At 42.3% G+C, this 21,020-nt stretch overlaps 1 protein-coding gene across 3 annotated transcripts in view; it reads left to right on the top strand.

Annotated features, from left to right (window-relative positions):
* gphnb (gephyrin b) overlaps positions 1-21,020 on the top strand; it is an 83,867-nt gene that overhangs the window by 57,888 nt on the left and 4,959 nt on the right. Inside the window, exons 11-20 of one of the 3 annotated variants that reach the window (XM_076084617.1) lie at positions 3,017-3,033; positions 6,554-6,610; positions 10,009-10,051; positions 11,638-11,775; positions 14,838-14,930; positions 16,966-17,021; positions 17,619-17,738; positions 18,025-18,083; positions 18,550-18,703; positions 20,380-20,501. In XM_076084617.1, the coding sequence (XP_075940732.1) occupies positions 3,017-3,033; positions 6,554-6,610; positions 10,009-10,051; positions 11,638-11,775; positions 14,838-14,930; positions 16,966-17,021; positions 17,619-17,738; positions 18,025-18,083; positions 18,550-18,703; positions 20,380-20,501 (859 nt within the window). Of the gene's footprint in view, positions 1-3,016; positions 3,034-4,774; positions 4,785-6,553; positions 6,611-10,008; positions 10,052-11,637; positions 11,776-14,837; positions 14,931-16,965; positions 17,022-17,618; positions 17,739-18,024; positions 18,084-18,549; positions 18,704-20,379; positions 20,502-21,020 lie in introns of all 3 variants that reach the window. The other 2 variants (XM_076084620.1, XM_076084619.1) reach the window with 2 other exon arrangements.

The raw sequence follows: 21,020 nt of genomic DNA, 5'->3' as shown, positions 1-21,020 counted from the left end.
GGTCTCGTATGGAGCTAAATCCAGGTCAAAAGTTTTGTTCATTTGAAAAGAAAATGTGAACCTGAAAGTTCAAATTGTGGTCTTGAACATTGAAAAATACAGCAATGTATTCAAAATAAAAATAAGTGAATGAAAAGTTTTTTTGGGTTGAATATAATTTTGATTCAGTTCTGGAATTTTTTCGAATACATTTATTTTTTTTCATTTTTCACTTTCATATATATTTTGATATTTGAGTTCTTATATTTTTCAGTTTCAGATTTTAGATTTTCAGATTCAAATCTTTTTTTTTTTCGGTTTCAAATCTTATTTTCAGTTCAGATCATTTTTTTTTTCAGTTCAGACTTTTGACCCTGATCTAACGTGGGGGGCGTGGTATCAACTGAGAGGGGCGTGTCATCATGAGTGACAGCATAACAACGAGGGCTGAGGACCGTCCTCAACCACGTTGCCTTCAGGTAACGTTTTTTTCAAATGAACAAAACTTTTGACCTGGATTTAGCTCCATAGTCTCGTGAATACAAACCGACACACTTGCAAATTTAAGCTGCGTTTGACAAGCCGAAGAATTGACATAGTGTTCAAAATGTGTGATGTTTCCTGTGAAACCTCTTCTCCCATTGTTCTGAAATCCTACCTGCTGTCCTGACCTGTCCTGTCCTATCTCGTCCCGTCCTGTCCTGCTCATGCCCTTTGCTGCCTTGGCTCATCCGAGACAGTCACACAGAGAGCTGTCAGGCAGATGTCCTCCTGAAAGACAGAGGACGCCGTCTGCTTCACCCGTCAGTCTCTGTGTGCCTCTGTCCCCCTGCTCAACCCGGCTTTGGCTGTGTTAACCCTCTTCTCTTCTCCCCTCCTCTCTCTCGCGGCACCAGGCGCGGCTCCCCTCCTGTTCATCCACCCTAAGCATTGCTGAGGTACTCCTGCATGTGTTCTAAGGCAACGTTACGGCCGTCATCATGGCATCGGTTTCTACTCCCTTCCTCTCCAACCGCACTTCTTACTTCCTGCCTGGAATGATTGCTCCACCCCCTAAACTTCATATCCTTTCCCCTGTGTGCGTGCTGCCCTGCCTGCTGCACTCCTGCTGTCTCTCTGTGGTTTTTCTACACACTACCCACAATCCTTTTTGTGCGTTCTTTCTGTTTTTGCGTGAATGTGTTCTTGTTGTGTTTTTCTTCAAATTTTTGTCTTGTAGTAAAATGTTGCCTTCGCTCTGTTACACGTTCTGTATCTAACCCTCGCCTTGTTTCCACTCTCACACACCATCAAGAAAAAAACAAACCTCCATCACTTGGCATCTTCCTCTACTGTGTTTAAACCTCAGAATTGAAGTTGAAAGATGCTTGAATTATGTATTTGAATGAAAGTCTTAATGCCTGCACAAACAAAGTGTGTTTACGCACCTCAGGGGCGTAAAAGGGCCTCTCTCACACACACACACACACACACACACACACACACACACACACGCACACACAGCATCCTGTAAAAGAGAAAAGGACCGGTAAATGTGCTATAAGCCTTTGTAACTCTCCCGTGCTTGTTACTCTGGTCAGGCCCCAATGGCTCTGATAAACTGATAAAGACATGGCCTCAGTGCAAGGTCGTGGAAGAGTGCTGACACTTGTCCGATGTGATATTGGAATCCATTAATTACCTGTGATTGTACAGTAATGACATCTAGAGAAGAGTTGGTGGGAGGTACTATTCAATTTAATCTTATTTCTGTCAGATATGTTTTCAGATATTTTATCTCCTTTTTATAAATAGAAAAAAGTAATAGCAATGCAATTTCTGTCCTGAACCGATTACATTACTGTAATTGAATTACTTCTAGATATACTATTCTAAATATCTAGTTATACTATTATGTTCTAGAGCCAATATTTGAAGCCAATTTTAGCCGACTTAAGTTGATTTAAAATTTGCTGGTAGACTTGCTGGTTTTTTTGTACAATTTCAACTGTAAAATGTGCTGCTCAGCATATATCTATCTCTTAATCACGATCTTTTGATAACCCAATTTAAGAGGTCCTAACTCGTGTCATAAAATGATTGTAATCCAAATACTGTTCTTGTAGCAGTACGATTGAAAGTTAAATACCAAACAAACAGGCCACTGTAACTGGAGTATTATAGTGACCTTACTTGTGATCTGTATCTTCCTTCTAAGGCCGCATGTTCCCTGACAGAGGCCTTGGGTACGGCCAGGGGTCAAGCACTCACTTGGCTTCACTTAACTTCCACTTGCACACACACACTAATAGAGAAATGTGTCCACAGCAGCAGCGCTCCACTGTTGTCAAATCCACTGATCTGGTTCTGTTCTTCATCCATCTGTGGTGTTGTTGGTGGTTTTCCAGTTGTTTGCAACATCTTTTTATTTTTAAATTTCCTTTGATGCGATTGCAGAATATGTGTCAGGTTAGTTCTGGGGTGTGTGTGTGTCTGTGTGTGTGTGTGTGTGTGTCTGTCTGTCTGTCTGTGTGTGCGTGCAATTGTGCTCAGAATTAGGAGACTGTGAGCAACTGTGTTTTAAAAGCACCACTAACTGATATGTTGTGTTGATCAGAGAGGGAGTGCTTGTCTGTGCGAGAGTGTGTGTGTGGCATGAAGGTGAGTGACTATCCTGTGGCTTCCCCCAGGCCTCACGGAGAGAATTCAGGGCTCACCTGGATGAGGTCATCACGCTCAAGTCAAGGTACTCTACCTTGGACCAGGTAAACCCGCTAACCTTCTACCAAGCTCTTATCTACCGGCATGCTGGCCACTAGCATCCCACATAGCACCTCACCACACTGGTGACACACACCAACGCAAATGTATTCAGGCAAGGGGACGGCACATAGAACACTTAACATTTGAGACAATATAGCATGTAGGACTGGAACAGGTTGGCAAACCTGGTCTTTGGTTTATTGGACTATAGTTTATTGTCTTTACTGATACTCCAAGATCAAAACAAATATCACATACACACTATATGGTGGCTTATGTTAAGCCGTAGTGGGAGATATTGGAGACATAAAAGTTAAAATCCAGAAAAGTGAAGATGTCACAGTGCGAAAGATCAACTTAGGGTGATGTTGATAGAGTAGACCCTATTTACACACGTGGCTATAACATGTGATCTTTGTCTGGATATCTGACATTCATTCGTGAACACACGCAAATGAGCAGTTTTAATGAGAGATTTCTCTCGAGAATGCTGTGTTTTTCAGTGCTCCTCTCACTGGTTTGAGGTGGTGTGTACTTTCTATGCACCGATAAAGATTCAGCAAATATTTTAATCAAAATGTGATGTCAGCTGTGGGGTGGTTGGCCTTATTAATGTTGCCAGCACTGTTGATCAACCACACCCACACATGATGAAACAGACTATAGCTGAGTTTTTAAATGTTAAACTCCAAGTAAATGATGTTGTTGTTTTTTTTTGGCTAACTGTAACTTGATAGTTGGTTATTTAGTCAAGAATATTTAAAGGACCAGTGTGTAGGTTAGGGAGGTACTGAATAACAAGAATGCTTATTAATACCAGGTCTAAATGCAAAGCCAGTGAACTGATATCGTTATCCAGATACAGATTGTATGTTAACACCAGGTGTAAATGGGGTCTTAGATTTTGCAACCACGAACACACATTCTTAATTTCCCCATCGAACAGATTTCTGCAGGGGGAGGTGTGTAGTGCAGAGGTCTTTCATAGAGGTTTTACGTTAGTGTGGTGATACACATGGAAGTATAGTGGGCTCAACAAACAAAGGGAAAAGTGGTTAAAAGTCAAAAGAAATATGGTAAAGCAGCAATTGAGTTGGACGGTGTCGCCCCACAGAGTTGCTCTAGAAGTTTCCCTGTGTATCACCACCTTTTAGTGGTCAGCAACATTCCTCCCCATTGCCTCTCTCTCAGGATCTTCACCAGCACTCATTCTCTCTCATTCATCACACATCTGGTCATTTGATATGATTTGTGTAGTGACTGGTGATGCTGTAGTGTTTTTGCAGAGTGTGTCTGTGTGTGTGAGTGTGTCTGGATTAACAGATGATCCATGGGGCAACAATTGGGAAGCCCAAGAGAAGCCAACAGTGCTTCGCAGTCAGTGGAGAGAGCAGAGGCCTCCTCACACTTCCTCACCACTCCCCAGGGAGGAGCTCTTGGCTGTGGATTGCCACAGTAGCGTTATGTCCTGCCCTCTACCACTCTGTCGCCATCACTCCAGCATTTTGTCCTCTGCTCCATCCCTCTCTTGCCCCGTCCCGTGGGGCGAGGCGGTTAAAGCTGGTTCAAACTAGCCTCCCTTGCCCTGTCACAGCCCTTTCCTCCTCTGGGCGGACGGATAAATCTTCCCCCTTTTTTGCATAATTTGTGTCGACAGCTCCTTTTGTTTTGTGCTGAGCTCAGCACCTCACTGGTTACATCCCATCATTTCCTGGAGCGTCTTCTCAGCCAGCTGGTTATTGGCGCCATCGATTTTCCCCGAGCCCCCCGTCTCGCTGACCCGGCCGCGCTCACAATTCTGTGTCCGTAGACACCGCCGCCGCCCGTTCCCCAGCCCATTGATCTTCCTGGCAAATCTCCATGACAACCCGTCGTCAGGCTGTTTCCGTGGCGACGACGGGGTCGGCGTGTAGAGTGATTAGTGTTTCTGGCATGGGGGCCACTGTCTCTTATTTATTTGTGTGTGTGTGTGTGTGTGTGTGTGTGTGTGTGTGTGTGTGTGTGTGTGTGTGTGTGTCTGCATTCCCAGCATATACTGCAATATGCCATTAAGACGAGTGAAGGTGTCAAGCCCAGATCTTCAGATACACACACACTCACACAGATATTATGTCAACAATGGCTTTCAACTTTATTTCATGTATGTTTGCTCGCTGAAGGAGTTTCTAAGCTGTGCTCTTTGTGTCTGTGTGTGTGTGAGGCGTGTGTGTGTTTGCATCCCTCATTTGAGCTCACTCTCTGTTCTCACCAGTAAAGGGGGGCTTGCAATGGAGAGCAGATTAGAAATGAGTGTGAGAGTGTTTGACAGTCTGCTTTTTTGCCCCCCCCCCCCCTTCCCCCCTCCTTATACGTCCAACAACACCCCATTCTGCTTTTTCACTCATTCTCCACGAACACTCACTTCCCAGCACACACCCTCCTGTAGCTTTTCCACTGTGTTCATCTCCATATGCAAACAGTCTCCCACCCACCCATGGCCCTCTGATGGTATGATCTTTTCTGCTTAGCTATTTTTTGCCATACCGAGGTCTTGTTCTTGTTTTTAGTGTCGTCACTCCACACTGCATCAAGGTTTCTAGCTGTTTCTTAGTTAACAGCAACTGTATATTTACTGCATTAGCTGCAAGAGAGATTAATGATTCATTACTGTAGAGGAGTATGTGAAACTGGATTAGGAAGCTTGTGATTCTTGTGGTTTGTCTGTGTGTTTTAAAGAGACTAGCTAGGTAGTGAGATTCTGCTGTAATTGTCCTGCGTTAAATGTGACTTATTTTTATTTTAGATGTCTTTTGCAGTTCTTTTTTAGCAAGGCACACCTTGTGCGAAAATGTCCCAGCTGTCGTTAGTTTTCATATGTGCTTTTCAATGTCTGCAAGTTTGATCTGTGTCTTGCTGTAGCTGTATTTAGCTCCCTTAATCCCCACCTTTGTCTTTTTTCTGTCTCTTTTTTTTTCACCATGCCTCTCCCTCTCTCTCCATATGAGGGCTCAGCAGTTGTGGCACAAATCTCCTAGCAACCACAGCTGGTGCCATCATGGAGGTCTATACATGAAAAAAAAATAAGCTGTAAAATGTATCTGAAATGAGATTTTACAAGTTAAAAGAACAGATGGCAGATTTCAAAATCAATGTGATTATCATAGATGTATATACTGTACCTGTGACGAGTGTGAAAAGGTTTAAAGTAGAAGATGATTGAGTATTTACAGCTGCAGGACGGTGTATGTGGGATTGTCACATAAACAGTGTGTCGTGTGTTCATGGTAATGAAGACAATGCACAGAGGAATCATCTATATTAGGAATACAGAGGCAAGACTTGTTAGTTGTGTCAATTCATTAAATCAGTGATTTCATGGGATTTGTTGACGATGAGAAAATATCACTTATTGTTTACGAGCGGCCAGATAGTTAACCTTACAACGTTATCGCGGACCAAAATGACACTTATCGTTGGCCAAAAAACACCACAAGAGTGACGCCCAAACAGTTTCTTTTTTTTCTTTTTTATAAAGTTGTATAATTCAAAATGGTTTCAGCTGTTCATCTTTTCAAGAACTCATAGGGCCTCCAGTATGGCTGCCACAGGGTGCATTATGCCACCTGAAAGCCCACTGCGCTGTCTTTCTTTCTCCTTCTCTTTCTTTCTATCTCAGTTCTCTCCTTGCTGCTCCCTTCTCCTGCTAGGGTTGCTTGTCGTAGTGGATGCCTGTCTGTCTGTTTGTCCCTTCGTCCATCTGTCCGTCTTGTCTGTCTTGTCTGTCTGTCTGTAGTGTTGTGGTTGCCAGGACAGATTCACTGATGCCTGTGATTCGATGCTTTATCTCCACTAGCTCCAGTGTAGGTTGGAGGGGCTTAAAGATGATCGCAGGAGGACCTTCAGCTCTCGAGTAACTATCCCGCCCCCTTACCCCCCTCCTTGCCTTTCCCTCACCCTCCTCCGAGGAGCGCGCAAAACAAACGCCCCGCTCTGTGTCCCACCCCCCCCCCCTCCCCTCTCTCCCTCCTCGCTTGCCGAGCTATCTCTCTAGCTCTCGCTCACTCTCTTTCTCTTTATGTCTCTCTATCTGCCTGTTGCCGCTGGTCTCTTTCTCGACCTCAATCTGTCTGTCGTTCACTCTCGTCACTCTGTCTCACTATTTCTCTGTCCGGTCTGTTTGGAGTCTCCCTTTCTACGTCTCCCACGCACACTTTTCTGTCTCTTGTTGTTCACTTTCTCTGTCTGTTTCTCTTTCTCTTCCTCCATCTGTCTGTCCGTCTCTGTTTCTGTCTTTCCGGTTAACATGCTCTGCTTTCAGTAGCTATGTCTGGTGTGCTGGATGTCTGTTAAAGTAGATGCCATCAGGCCGCTAGAGTGGTCTTTATTGTTTTGTTCTTTTCCTCCTGTTTTCCCTCCTTTCTGCTGTGTCTCGGCTCTGTAGTTTAGTGAAGTCTGTCAAGTCCGTGCTTCCTGTTTTTGTTTGTTTCCTTTCCTTCCGGGCTGTGGGACCACGTCATGCTGATCCTCATCCTTCCACCCTCTGTCTCTTTCTGTCTATCCAGCTGTTTTTTTTTTTTTCTATCTCTCTGTCTCGCCATCCCTCCTCCTCCACCATCCCACCCACCTTGCCCCGCCTCCCATCTCTCACCCTCTCACCTCGGCTGTTTGGTGCCTAGTGGTGTCACAGTATTAGCCTAGTTACGATGGCAGTGAGGGAGGGGAGGAGGGAGAAAGGGGTGGGTGGGGTAGAGAGACCTTCACCATGGGTGTTTTGGTTCTCCATACACCACACACTGCCCACACCCAACTTGTGTTATTGAGACGCAGCAGTTGCAACAAAGACAATTAGGACTGCCAGAACACAGAAAAAGTGATAGACATAGGACAGACAGAACAACAGACAACCAGGCAACTATGCCAGTCAACACATCTGAATGAAGGTAGATGGACATCTAAATCAAGACCAACAATTAAACAAAAGACACTTAAGTTTAAATATCAGCCCTGATTTTCTACAGACTGTAAAATGTTGGAATCAGATGGCATCAGAATTGATTTTGTCCAGAGTTATGTACTATTTATGTATGTTGGTGTGCAGTACTTGTAAAAAATAATAATTTTATTCTGTGCCAATCTTGTAGCCTGATAACCTACAACATGTGATTCTCCTTCCCTTATTTAGTCCTTCCCTAAAGCTGAGCTTTCCAAAAGCACGCTCATACTGTGACACAGAATCTCCTTTATGAGGAGTTGTATATAGTTGTTGTTTGCAAGTGCTGTGTAGCATCTTTAACATCAATGCATTGGTGCTATGTTAGTTTTCTATAACCGTTAACAAACAGCATGATCACCGGGAGGTTGGCAGCTTCTAACAGCATTGGTGAGATGAGAAGGGGACCACTGGCATGTCCATGTCCCACTTCTACTTGGCAGTCGCCACCTATTGTATAGCCTCTTTTTGCTCTTGCCTTCATTTGCCACTAATTATATGCATTACACTTTAAGTTATGCGCAAACTGTTTAGGTTCCACCAAGAAACTTCGGATCAGATCTGCTGTACATTATTATACAAGAAGATGATCCTAGCTGTGTCCCAATTCCACTCTACATACTAATTTTTAGCAGGTTTTGAGTTTGTAGTGTTGTGTGTTCACTGAGAGACAGTTTCCTGTATTTGTATCAAATATTGGACCCGTTTTTCACAAGCCACATATCTTACGAACATTTTGACATTAAAATAGCATTTTTTTTTAGAAAGACAAGTCCTGCAGAAAATTAATTTTGTTCGAGATCTTTTTCTGTCTCAGCGAGATCCGGCAACTGACTTACGCCTCAGCTAAAAAAAAGTTGTAATGCTAAATATGGCTGTTAGCTGTGTAAATATCTAATGTTAGCAAAATAAAATATAAATACGCTCTGCAAATATAACCCAGTCTGCTTTCATTCAATCACACAGCACTTACAACACTTTCAAATCCGTTTCACTAGGACTGAAAGTATTCTGCGGAATATAAAAATGTAAAGTGGTGAAACAATTCCAGAAACACGTCAGAACAACAAAAGGTTTATTCTTGACCTTGCAAATAGTAGCTTGACCATTTCAACTCAGAGATCACTTACTAGCTTTTTCCTTAGGTTCTCTGGAGGAAAGGGGCTATGGTTGACACCCGGACAGCTTGCATGTCAATAGATCATCTGAGCATCCTCTGATGAAGACTGTATGGAAGTTGAAAGCTCAGGAAAAAGCTAGGTGGCGGACCTTGAGTTGAGTGAAATCTTTGGAGAAACAATTTGCTCTCTTTTTTAGGTGGCATTCCAAAGTCAGTCGGTGAACCTACTGCATCGGTTCCTGTTTGTACAAAACGATAAACTACATTGATTTCTCGTTTATTGTCAAAACAGTATAAAACTGTATGACAGATAGAATATAGTACTGCACTTCACAGTATGTTGAATGGAATTGGGACATTATTTATGGCATGTTTTGATTTTGAAGACCAGGGTTTATGGGAAATGTGATCTTCATTTGATCTCACATGAGATAGAGGCTACTTATTGTCTCCGCCATGGTTTTCCTTTTGTTGTACTGTTGCAACTAATTTGGCACAAACACATTACTTGTAAACAATAGCGGCGCCACTTTTAATTTAGTTTGTTTTCCATTCACTTACCGTTAACAACAGTTAGCTGTGTAGTCGCAAGATGCTTCTGGGAAGCTCAGCTCAGTTTTAACCCACTCTGCTCTCCTCCCCACCTTGCCATAGATTACAGGTAGTAAAGCGCTGGTGCAGCTATCTATCATGCTGCATCAGCGCTCTCCAGGGAAACCTTACCGTCCTGCGCCACATCTGAACAGCCACTATCTAAACTCGACACTACATTTTCACTACATTTGATGTTACACCGTAGCACAGTTAATACATCTGTTATGACCTTGTGATGAAATATTGTCACTCTGTATGTTGTTGCCCTTGTCCATTTATTCCTTTTTAGTGCTTCAATCTAGTAGTGATGTGTTGTGTCAGTGCGTTTATCAGTGTGAATATCACCTGTGATGTGATGATGTAGCGTACAGTAAGTGATGATAATGCTAATGCAGGAGATGCAGCCATCTCCCAACAGCAGGACAAAGTGCACAGTGTAGTGTGACACGGCTCTTGCCAATGCTTCTGTTGTTTAAGCAGCTTCTCATCTTAAGCATGTCAAAAGAGCAGCCTGGTTTATCTCAAATTACCACCACCTCTGCTCTCTCTCTCTCTCTTTCCTTTTGTCCTACGTCTTTCTCCCAATCGCCCTCTCCATCTTTAGGTGCAGTCACGATGCAGCAGCAAAGAAAATATCCTAAGATCAAGTAAGTACCAAGTTTCCAATTCAAAAGCACCCTCTCTTTCCCGTGTGTCATGTCGGTATGTGCTCTGAAATGCGCATAAATAGATATTGAATGCACATGTGATGTGACAGTGCGAGGACGGTTTGTGTGTTTACCGTGTGTGGCTGCTGTCACGCACGCCGGTGTGTGTGTGTGTGCGCGTGATGTTTTGCCAGAGGTTGTTAAGCCTCATGTTAAGCATCAGAATATGCTGTGGAAGCGTAAGTGTATGTTTAAAGGAGAGAAATTGGGTCAAGGGAAATCAAAGCACAGAGCCTGTTCCTCGCTGTGAGGCAGAGAGGCAGAGGGAGAGCAAGGCAGAGAGAGATAGAGAGAGAAGGGGAGAGAGAGAGAGCAGATTACATATTAGTTACACCTTGTTTTCTTCCTTTTACCTTTTGAATTATTAGAGAGGTATTATTAGACCAACATGGCTGCTATCGAGCACTTCTGTCATCCAGCTGGGTTCCACAGCTCCGGCAAACAAACAGGACTATTTCCTGCCAATCCCCCCCCCCCCCCCCTCATGGTGTTTAAATTGTGTTATTGCACACATGCACTAAAAACATAAATTAATCCCATTATCTTGGTGACAGGGATGTGGAAACACATTAGATTACACGTGTTTATTTATGTGATTGTATGTTTTGCATGTGTGCGTTATCATGTCTTGGGTTTTGGAATTCAACCGCTATTGCTACAGCTGCAAAACCAGTGCGCTAAGATCAGTTTGAATTTCTTTTTTTTGGAGTTTTTTTTCTGTGGCTCTCGGCCCAAAAAGAACCTTTTTAAAATACAGTTTTTGTCTCCAGAGATAGTTGAGTGGTTCAGTTCCCTGACTTTGGAGCCACATAGATGCCTCCACTGTCTTGGGATTGTGTCCCAGCAGAGTTCTCTCCTCTCTCCCTACCCTCTATCTACATCTCAACTTTCAAACTGTCTAAGTTAAGAATTAAAATGCTAAAAAGGGGTGAGCGGACTCAAGATTTTCTGATTCAGGCTGGGCTTGGCATACATTTCAAAGCTTGGGTCTAGAGCTATATGTCTGAAACTGTCACTGTTGTCGAATGAACGCACTATCTCTACTTTATGTGTCAATGTATGTTCCTAAAAGACCTCTGCAATAGAACAACATATCTCGTGTCCGTAACAAGTTTGCTAGTTTTTGCCTAAAAAATCGGACACTGCGATTCTTTAACATAATATCAGATACAGGACACTAAACATGTCAGTATTTGCTAACATGATGAGGTGTCTGGCGTCTCAATTCACTGCTCACAATAAAGTAAACTATTTCATATATTGGCTGGAACTAACTCGTAGATATTTTTCGATGTTATATCTGTTGGCCAATTGGTAACAGCAAATTGCAGTACAGAAAAGGCAAAGATATGTTTGAGATAATTTGTTGGCAATCTTGGTCAAAAGGTTTAAAAAACTATTTCACATGATCTATATTTTTAAAAAGAAATGTATGATGAGTTCTATACTGTTCCTCTTTTGTGATATAGTTTGATTTTGTGACAACCATTTCATGATAGTGTTTGTAATGTTCCTTGTCTTCCCAGGTCACAGTGCAGTGGACATCACCAAGGTGGCCCGGAGGCACCGCATGTCCCCCTTCCCCCTCACCTCCATGGACAAGGCCTTCATCACTGTGCTGGAGATGACCGCCGTCCTGGGCACTGAGATCATCAACTACAGAGGTGAGGAGGACAGGAACCCTGCAGATCTAGCAAATCTTCTTCACACCCACTTAAATGTCCTCAATGTGTTCAACCTGCCCCTTGACATCTTCAGTTCACCTTCTCATTATGTCTACTGGCACCTTTCAGATTGCAGTGCACGTGCTGGCTAAGTACACATGACAGCATCGAAACACTCTCTGCCTGAATCAGCAGTCTGTGTCACTCACACAATGCACGCACACACACACACGTGTACTTCATGGCTACAAGGGCACATAACATACAAACCTTTCCTAACGAGCCATGTGTCGTTTACATTTATTGCTCCCTTAGATAGAAAAGACTATTTTCAAGTTATTGATCAGAGTGATAGTTACTTTTAAGCTGCTATAATCAACATGTATTAATATTCACATAAACGGTATAAATGTAAAGGGTCACACCTAGTGACCACAGGGAAATTATCCCCTGACTCTGCAGTTTCCCTCAGATTTTAGGAGCATTCTAGCATCTTTCAGCTCATTGTTTTGGTAACTGTACTGTTTTGGTTACCTGTCATCAGGTTTAAAGTGAAATGGAAAATAATTACGATACTTATGTTTCATTTTTAGTCACATGGTTACGTTGCAGGTTACGTTTTTTTAAGGTTTTAAAAATTCACAATGTCACATGGTTTATTTATTTGTCATTTTACAACACAGGGTTGCACAGTGTACTGTACCGTGTAGCCCCTTCACTACACACACATAAAACATGTATACCAATACTTAAATTGGAAGAGAATAATATAAAACAATTTATAAAGTTACTTTTGGATAAATTCAACTTGATATAATAACATTTGATGTGCTGAATGCATCTTTGTCGTTGTATTTTGTTGAATTTGCATGTCTAAACAGACAGACACGATACAAACATAGAGAGAGAAGTTAGTTTAGCACCCGTGGGTCTTGTAAGCCTTCTGGCAGAGTGGCCTATGCGCCTGCGGAGGGTGACACAGAGCCAGGCTGACGGCCAGAGGGGGAAACACACTCTTTAATTCATCTCTGAAAATGGGGTAGAGAGGATTGGGGGCAATAACACCCTGCAGCGCACATGACGTTGAGATGAATGATGGTGGAAGGAACAACACTTTTCCCAAGTGTAAAGTGATGTTTCATGTTCTTGGGGAGGAAAGGGAATTTCAGGATTTGCAGGAGCACAGCTGGGAGGAAGACAGCGGGGTAAGGAGGTGAGGAAGATGGGATATGAGAGATGAAATATTTAGAGAGAAAACAGCTGGAGCAGATCCCCTGCTGGATTTAGAGGGGTCTGCACGTGGGTGGGTGAAGTGTGCACTGTGTCATGGTTTGTTGATGGGTGCATATCATCGAGTGTGGAATTATAAGGATCTATCTCTTATTTTATCATCATAATGGTGTAATACACAAAATAATCTGCATTGAATGTCACACTTTCGTTACTGTTGTATTTTTGAGAAAGTTTTGTTTGGTAAGAAAGTTAAAGAATAATAAGTTCTTGTGTCTGTACGCTACATGTAAAGCTAACACCATCAGCAGGGTAGCTTAGCTTTGCTCAAAGACTGGAAACAGGAAATAAGCATTATTCCCAAAATGTCGAAATATTCCTTTAATTCCCATCAATGTATGTGCAAGAAAATGTTTTATATATATATATACTGCACATGGAATTATGTGCACAGATGTTTACATTCCATCTGCGCCTTAGTTTATTTCTTAATGCATACTTATTCCCGTATTTATTTAGTACTTGTATATAGAACCAATACAACTCAGCAAATGTCTAATATACAGAAGTGCAATATCTTACTGTTTTCACTGCACTTCTATTTATACTATATATTTTATTCTTTTTCATTTGTATTACAGTTGTATAGTGTGTGCACGGTCAGGATTGCTCCCTAATTTCGTTGTACTTTGTGCAATGACAATAAAGGAATTCTATATATGTAGACAGGTACTGTATGTTTAGCATGAGTATGTAGGCGCACATATGTTTACATCACTACTGTCTTCTAAAATGTCAGATCGTTTCTAGAGAGACAAGTGATGTCACAATGCCCCTTGATTTAATTATCATAATTTAACCCTTTTTAAAACCTGTGCTTGCTGGCAGTGATGTTTTCGCAAAGCATCTGATCAAACACATATTTCAGCTTCGGCAACAAGACATCACCTTTTGTTCTATTTTCATTCACAACTCCCCTTCAACACATGGTTTTAACAAGCTGTTTGAATAGCAGCTTGGATGCAGTAGCACAATACATCAATATCTCGGATGAGATGCTGTCGACTTAAGAAAGATGTAAGGATTGGACGCGTCCAATAGGCACGTGTGTCTTCTTCGACGGCCGAGATGCATTATTTACAGCGGCTCGTTATGACTGCCGTAAGCTGATGTGTGTGTGTGGGTGTACTTGCATATTTTCTCCCCTTCAACACATTGATATCAAAGCTTAGATCTTCATATTAACGCCCACATAATCATAGCATAAAGGCTCTAACAAATGCTATATATAGCCACACAGCAGCTTACGGTATTTTTAGTGCCAGGATTTTCTCCTCCACCCACTCTGCCTCTGTCTGTTTCTGTCTTTCTTTCCTTCCCTCGCTCTCTCTGAGCTATTGTGTGTGTGTGTGTGCAGAGTCTATGTTCTTCCCACAAGGATGTTTCCTGAGTGTTTTTGAGTTGTCTGGCTGGTTAAGAAATGTGAATAGCAACACTTGCAAGCTCCCACTTGTTGTTCGGGAATCAGTAACGCTGAAAAGGAATAAGAGAGTGTGTGTGTCCGTGTGTGCTGGTCAGGTAGTGAGTCATGCAGAGAGATCCTGATGCGCGGTGTCACACTCTGTCTCTCTTTAAAAACACACACATATATACACACACACCTCCGGCGCATATGCCTCTCTGTATCTTCATCTGAATCAGATGCACTTTCTCCCTCACCCTCTCTGCCTCTGTCTCTCTTTCCCTCTCCAGCTGTCGCTCTCTCCCTCCGCCACCCTTCGCCCAGCTTCTCCTCCTCTCCTCATACCCATGTTCTTCCTCTTCTCCCACAGATGGGATGGGTCGAGTCCTGGCTCAGGACGTTTATGCCAAAGACAACCTGCCACCCTTCCCTGCCTCTGTCAAGGATGGTTATGCTGTGAGAGGTAAGCATTGTACATTATGGGCAGGTGAATTGAAAATAAAGTCCTGTACTGTTGTTTTTTTAGATAGAAAATGTGAAACAACTGTTTAAACATTCAAAGTAATATTTAGGCCTCAAAAACACGTCATTGTAAAAGGAATGAGCAGGCCAGTCCAGGTTTGCCAGAGAAGCTGCCAGTGATGTCCAATTTCACTTTAGTAATTATCACCATAAACTAATTTATACTTTTTATGTACACACATATATGCAGTATTAGGTGCAGCTGAGTTTCTGCTCATTAGGTACAATGAGTCCCTAAAACTAGAAATAGAAAAATGTTTTCTTTCTTTCTTAAGGGCTTTTTATTGTGTTTTTATCTTGAGGAACATTTATGAACACAGTTGCACCAGCTGTTTGTTCAGAGTTCAGCCTTAGCCTTACTATAAAGTAAGGGTTTACTAAGTGAAGACTTGCACATCACTGAATACAAATAGGTTCTATATCTAACATAGAGATTAGTTGCCAGGTTGTCTGTTGCTCAACTAGCTAACTGGCAGAATGAATGTTAGCTTGTTATATCAACCATTTGACGAAAGACTTAAAGAGGTAATATGGAATATGGTTCACACTTCTGACCTGACACTTGATCAAAATTCTGTTTAGTAGTGACACAAACATTTTATAAAAATAATACAATATACCTTAAATGACAGCATTTTATGCCAATAACCTATCCTAAACATATAGTCATGCATTAGCGCATAGACAGGAAGGACATTACACATAAACTTGGTGATAGATTCATGAATCACCCAATCCAGTTTACCATCTCTTGTTCTTTCTTCAGAGTAAGTTGCAGAACATAGACAAAGCTGGAGAACTAACCAGGCCAGTGTGTCTTTCCTCCTGCACAAATGACCTGATTGTCCTAGTTTGAGATGAACAGGACACTGGGGCAGTGGAGAACGGCCTCAGTAGCTTCTTCTGCCAATGTGAACTGAGGAGAGATTGAGTCTTTGCATTGTGGGACATGGAGGGGGCTTTCCTCCATATCTGCCAGGTGGCGACAAGTTACAAGAGATATGGGGTTTACCTCTGCTCAGAGAGATCGGTATCGTTCCTATGGCTGCACGAACTCCTTAGAGCAGTTTTCAGGTGAAATCCAGGTAACGTTATGTTGCCTTGTTTTGGTTAAAGAAATCAGTGGCAGGGCGCCCTTGTAAAGCGTTGAGGACCCTGTTAACCTGGAGAGCAGTGTGGCAGCTTGCTGGCTCCAGGCAGCTCAAAACCTCTTGCATGTGACATCTGCTGTTGGCTCCTGCTGATGGAGTAGGAGGAGCAGAACACCACAGGTCTCTCTGGATTTGATGTGCCTGTCCTGAGGGTCTGGCGTCTGCCGAGGCGTTCATGTGCAGATTTGAGAGATTTTAGTGCCTAGACTGTGGGTGTGGAAGCAGCCAATAACCTATTGCTTTCTCCAGAGCCAGTGCGTAACAACAAATGCTTGTCATCCAGTGTTATTTGTTTATGTAGAGAAAAGGAAGTGGGGAAGCGTTTAATCCTTTTATTAAGATATGTTAAACCATGAAATTTAAGTCACAAAGTCTTTCACTCACCAAGGACACTTTGCAATGTCAAAGGGTGTTTTAAAGTTTGAATTGGGTTTTTATTTATCTTGTGATGAGCTTCCTTCTTGGTCCTGTGTGTTTGTAAAAGAGCAGATATAAGGAGCACATATTCTATTTTCCCATTGGCTGAATCAATACTGAAAGGGATGGTCTCTCCACACCTCAGTGGAGGGCATTATTTGGAAAAAGTGCATAAGAGGAGGGTTTGACTGTAATTAAATCTGTGAGCCCTGCAAGCATTAATAATACTGTGTATGTCTGTTTTTAGATGTTTAATCAAAGAACAATGTCTTCCTTCTCTGCTCATTTGTTCAATCTGTAGCCCACTGAAATAAAATGACTCAACTAAATGACACACTCCTACACACACACACACACACTTTCAGCTGCACACATGTGTAATGCTATTAAATCTTTCTTTTATTTTAGCGGCTGACGGCCCAGGCGACCGCTTCATCATTGGAGAGTCCCAAGCTGGAGAGCAGGTTCGCGCCCACATTGACACTTTAGACACACATGCTTTTTTAGCTAACAAAAAGACCCCCACACACACACACACACTAACGCAGTCACTGTCACGCAAACACCCACTCAACCTGTGTATGAAAATAAAGTACTTTACTTTTGTCCTTCACCTCACGCCTTGACCAGCTGTAATTGCTCACCAGTGTGTTCCCTTAGCAGGTGATGAAAAGCCCTTCGCCTCCGAGCAGGGCTAGAGAATCAGAGTGCTGCCAAACTGTAAAACAGATTAGACCTCTGAGACAAAAGTAGGCTGCAGACATTTATTGACTAACTCAACCTCTCATCTTGAACAAAATAAGCACACATGCAAACACATATTCTGTACATGCTTTTACTTTGTCTTCAGTTTGTGAGATGCTTTTTGGGAAACTTCGGGGAAGAGTCTGAGTTACGTCAGTAGAATGCAATCTATCGTTTCACTTCATTTTATTTTACTTTAGGCCCCAGGGTGAAAAGAGCCATCGCATTAAAAAGGCATTGCGTATTTTTTAAAACTTTGATAGGACAAAATATATGACTGAAGTTAAAGGGTAAACTCTGTCTGTGTCTCCGTGCAGCCCACCCACACAGTGATGCCTGGCCAGGTGATGAGGGTGACGACGGGTGCCCCTATTCCATGCGGGGCTGACGCTGTAGTCCAGGTGGAAGACACCGAGCTGCTCCGCGAGTCTGAAGACGTGAGCCTAACTTCTGGTCTTTTACCCGATGAAGATGCAGGAAGTTGTCAGAATCATGGCTGTGCTCAACTCAACTCAACCGTAATTTAGTTTTGACTCACATTTACCTTTATAAAGGGATTAGTCCATGCTAACACCATAGCAAATGAACACAGATTCTGATTGTTTGAAAGAGTAAGTTGAGCCCAGAGATGAGCGGCATACACAATGCATTTTGGTCTAGTATAGACCAATGAAATCTGAATCTGTTCCATTTGATGCATCTGACAGCTGGTTTATCTTTTAGGGCACAGAGGAGCTGGAGGTACGAATCCTAGTACAGGCTCGCCCGGGGCAGGACATCAGGTTAGTGTGTTATGTGTTGGTTGCTATTAAGCAGCCAAACCCAGAAACACCATTTTATTGATCAAATACTGAAGATCTGATAGAGGATGTCACCCACCCACCTTTTTGTTTGTTAGCCCACCTCTTTAAGCAGTAACAAACTGATCAAGGTTTCAGTGTGAAAAGGGTATTTTAAATGAAAACTGAAGAGACTGAAAGAATTATTGAAAGTACAGTTGGTTTATTTGGTTATGCTGCTGGATCCGTCATTTTGATCATTCTTGATATTTTATGTACCTCATTGCTGGTTATGGCAGTTCTTGTGTAAAATACACTAACTGTCTCTACCATTGTTTGGTTCCCAATATAACTTTGCACCTTAGACAGCAGGATATATACTAATTTGAATTACAAAGTGCGCGTTTCAGAATTATTGACTTTTCTCTTTCTCGTCCTCTGAACTATCGTCTTTGCTGTCCTGCCCTAGGCCCATCGGTCATGACATTAAGCGTGGGGAGTGTGTGCTTGCAAAGGGCACCCACATGGGCCCGTCTGAGATTGGTCTCCTGGCCACTGTGGGAGTCACAGAGGTGGAAGTTCAGAAATTCCCCGTGGTGGCCGTCATGTCGACAGGAAACGAGGTAAGGGATTAAGAGAAACTTGCATGTCAACATTTTTATTTTTTTTCATTTGGGAAATGATACTCCTCGTGCACTCAACCCACACTGTATCTGTATTTGTAAGGTTCGGCCTCAGCTGCTAAAGGTAACGACAACGTGCCGTCTTCTCTGACAGCGCACCTCGTTCATATTTATGCACAATCAACATTGTTTGCTTTGACTGCGGACACCAGAACAACATTCAGAGCTGAATGCGCACTCAGCCGTTTCATGTGTGCTTTCAGTTGTGAAGACTGTGTTTATCTGTGACCAGGTGGTTTCTCTTAAACGCTGGGATCATATTTGTGCATTTTCTGTGTGACTGATGTGCTGTTTAAATTTCATGGGGTGTGTAACCTTCATGGAGATCCTCAGCAGACTCTAGATACCCATAACACCTTGTTCTCGGTGCTATGCAGACATATCTGAATCGTGTAAATCAGCCGAGAGTCACCTACCCCATGGCCACATTCCAAATCTATTAAGTGGTATATTGTCCTCATCTCCCCTCTTTGAGCTAGACTGATGAAATAGAGGCTTTGTCTTCTCATTTTTACACACTGTTAATTTGACCATCTAGATTTTGAGTACATTCTCTGTACCAATGCTGCAGATGAAGAAAAATAGGAATATCTGTGCAGAGCTGGCTTTTACAACTGAAAGTATGCAGTATGTCTGCCCATAAACCCACTGTGAACCTGCTGAATTAGATGCATGTTCATTTGTGGTGTTGCTTTCCTTTTTATGATTGCAGTAATTAGCAGTGCTTGTTGACGTTTCCTCAGAAACAGAAAGTTCCAATTTGTAGTTCTTCATTATGAAAAGAAGGGAGGTCAACATTTATGAATGTAAATAGAAGACGAACATAATGCCAATACCCATTGAACCAGTTAAATAATTGACTTGGCAAGTTGTTCTTAGTTTTGTCTGAAAGTAGGGCTGCAAATGATGATTATTTTTCATTTTTCATTCATCCATATTGATCTTATGATTTTTTTTTTTTCAATTAATCGATTAGTCATTTATTCTATAACATGTTACAAAATAATAAAACACGCGCATCACAGGTTCCCAGGGCCCAAGTTGATGTCTTCAAATTGCTTGTTTTATTATTACCAACGGTTCAAAATCCATTCAAAACGGCAGAACCAGAGTTTGAATGGCATTTATTGCTAGATAAATAATTTGAATAATGAATTGATTCTCAAAATGTATGGCAGTTCATTTTCTGTTTATCGACTAATCGATTAATCATTTCAGCGCTATCTAAAAACACATGCAACACCAAATGATCACTTTAAATGTCAGACAGTGTCTTCTTTACTTCTCTCAGTCACTGTAAAATATTGTGTATTTTGGAAATTAAATTTCTGGCAATCAGTGTATTGTCCTATTTTTCACAACCAACCCATTTGATACCAAGAGCAGGCTAAGCATAGTAATAATATGAGAGTAATCAAAAGATGATTGCCTCCAACCTCCCTGTCGAGCTGAATAATTAGTTTTATACCCACCAGACTTACTGCCACCCAAAGATATGCTCAGAATATTTTCTGAACAATGTTAAAGGCAGATATTTTCCTTACACCAAGTTGAAAAAGTACAGCTATTGAATGATTAAGAAGTGTTTCTGATCACTTCTCCCTGTGTCGTGGTAGCTGCTGAACCCAGAAGACGACCTCCATCCTGGGAAGATCAGGGACAGCAATCGCTCCACCCTGCTGGCCACCATCCAGGAGCATGGCTACCCCACCATCAATCTGGGCATCGTGGGAGACAAGTAAGCCATCATGTTTGATAATGCATTTGTCACACCTCCAATGCTAGAAAACCACAGTTTAACCCCTCGACTAGACCCCAAGCAATTCAGAAGAATTTTTCCCTCACACGAAGATAAGCTTTCATTTTAATCTATCCAGCTGTGTGCGTCGGCTCCGTGCAGCTAACCTGCAGTTCACTGTGTAACGCTTCACGTTGACTGTTCAACGCTTCCTCTGAACAGAAATAGTCAGTCCTGCTGTGTGTTTAGTTCCATTAGCTGTTAGCTCTGTTAGCTGTATTAGCCCTGTTAGCTGCTAGCTCTGTTGGCCATACACACAGCACTGCTAACACCAGCTGCTAACAGCTAACCAGGTCTCCTCCTACCGACATGAGAAGACGTACTCCGTTGTAGTCAGCGCTTTGTTCAGTTTGTCATTTTCAAAGTGCTACATTAAACTCTTGTTCCAACAAGCATCAACTCTGGCTTGGTCAAAATAAACACTTAATTCACTGAGTTCGATTTAAAAAAAAAAGTGCT

Source organism: Anarhichas minor, unplaced genomic scaffold, assembly GCF_050575085.1.
Source record: "Anarhichas minor isolate MPS153535 unplaced genomic scaffold, ASM5057508v1 ptg000136l, whole genome shotgun sequence".
Lineage (NCBI taxonomy): Eukaryota > Metazoa > Chordata > Actinopteri > Perciformes > Anarhichadidae > Anarhichas > Anarhichas minor.
Note: the sequence above shows the minus strand (reverse complement) of the source record. Positions and strands in the feature narration are given on the sequence as shown.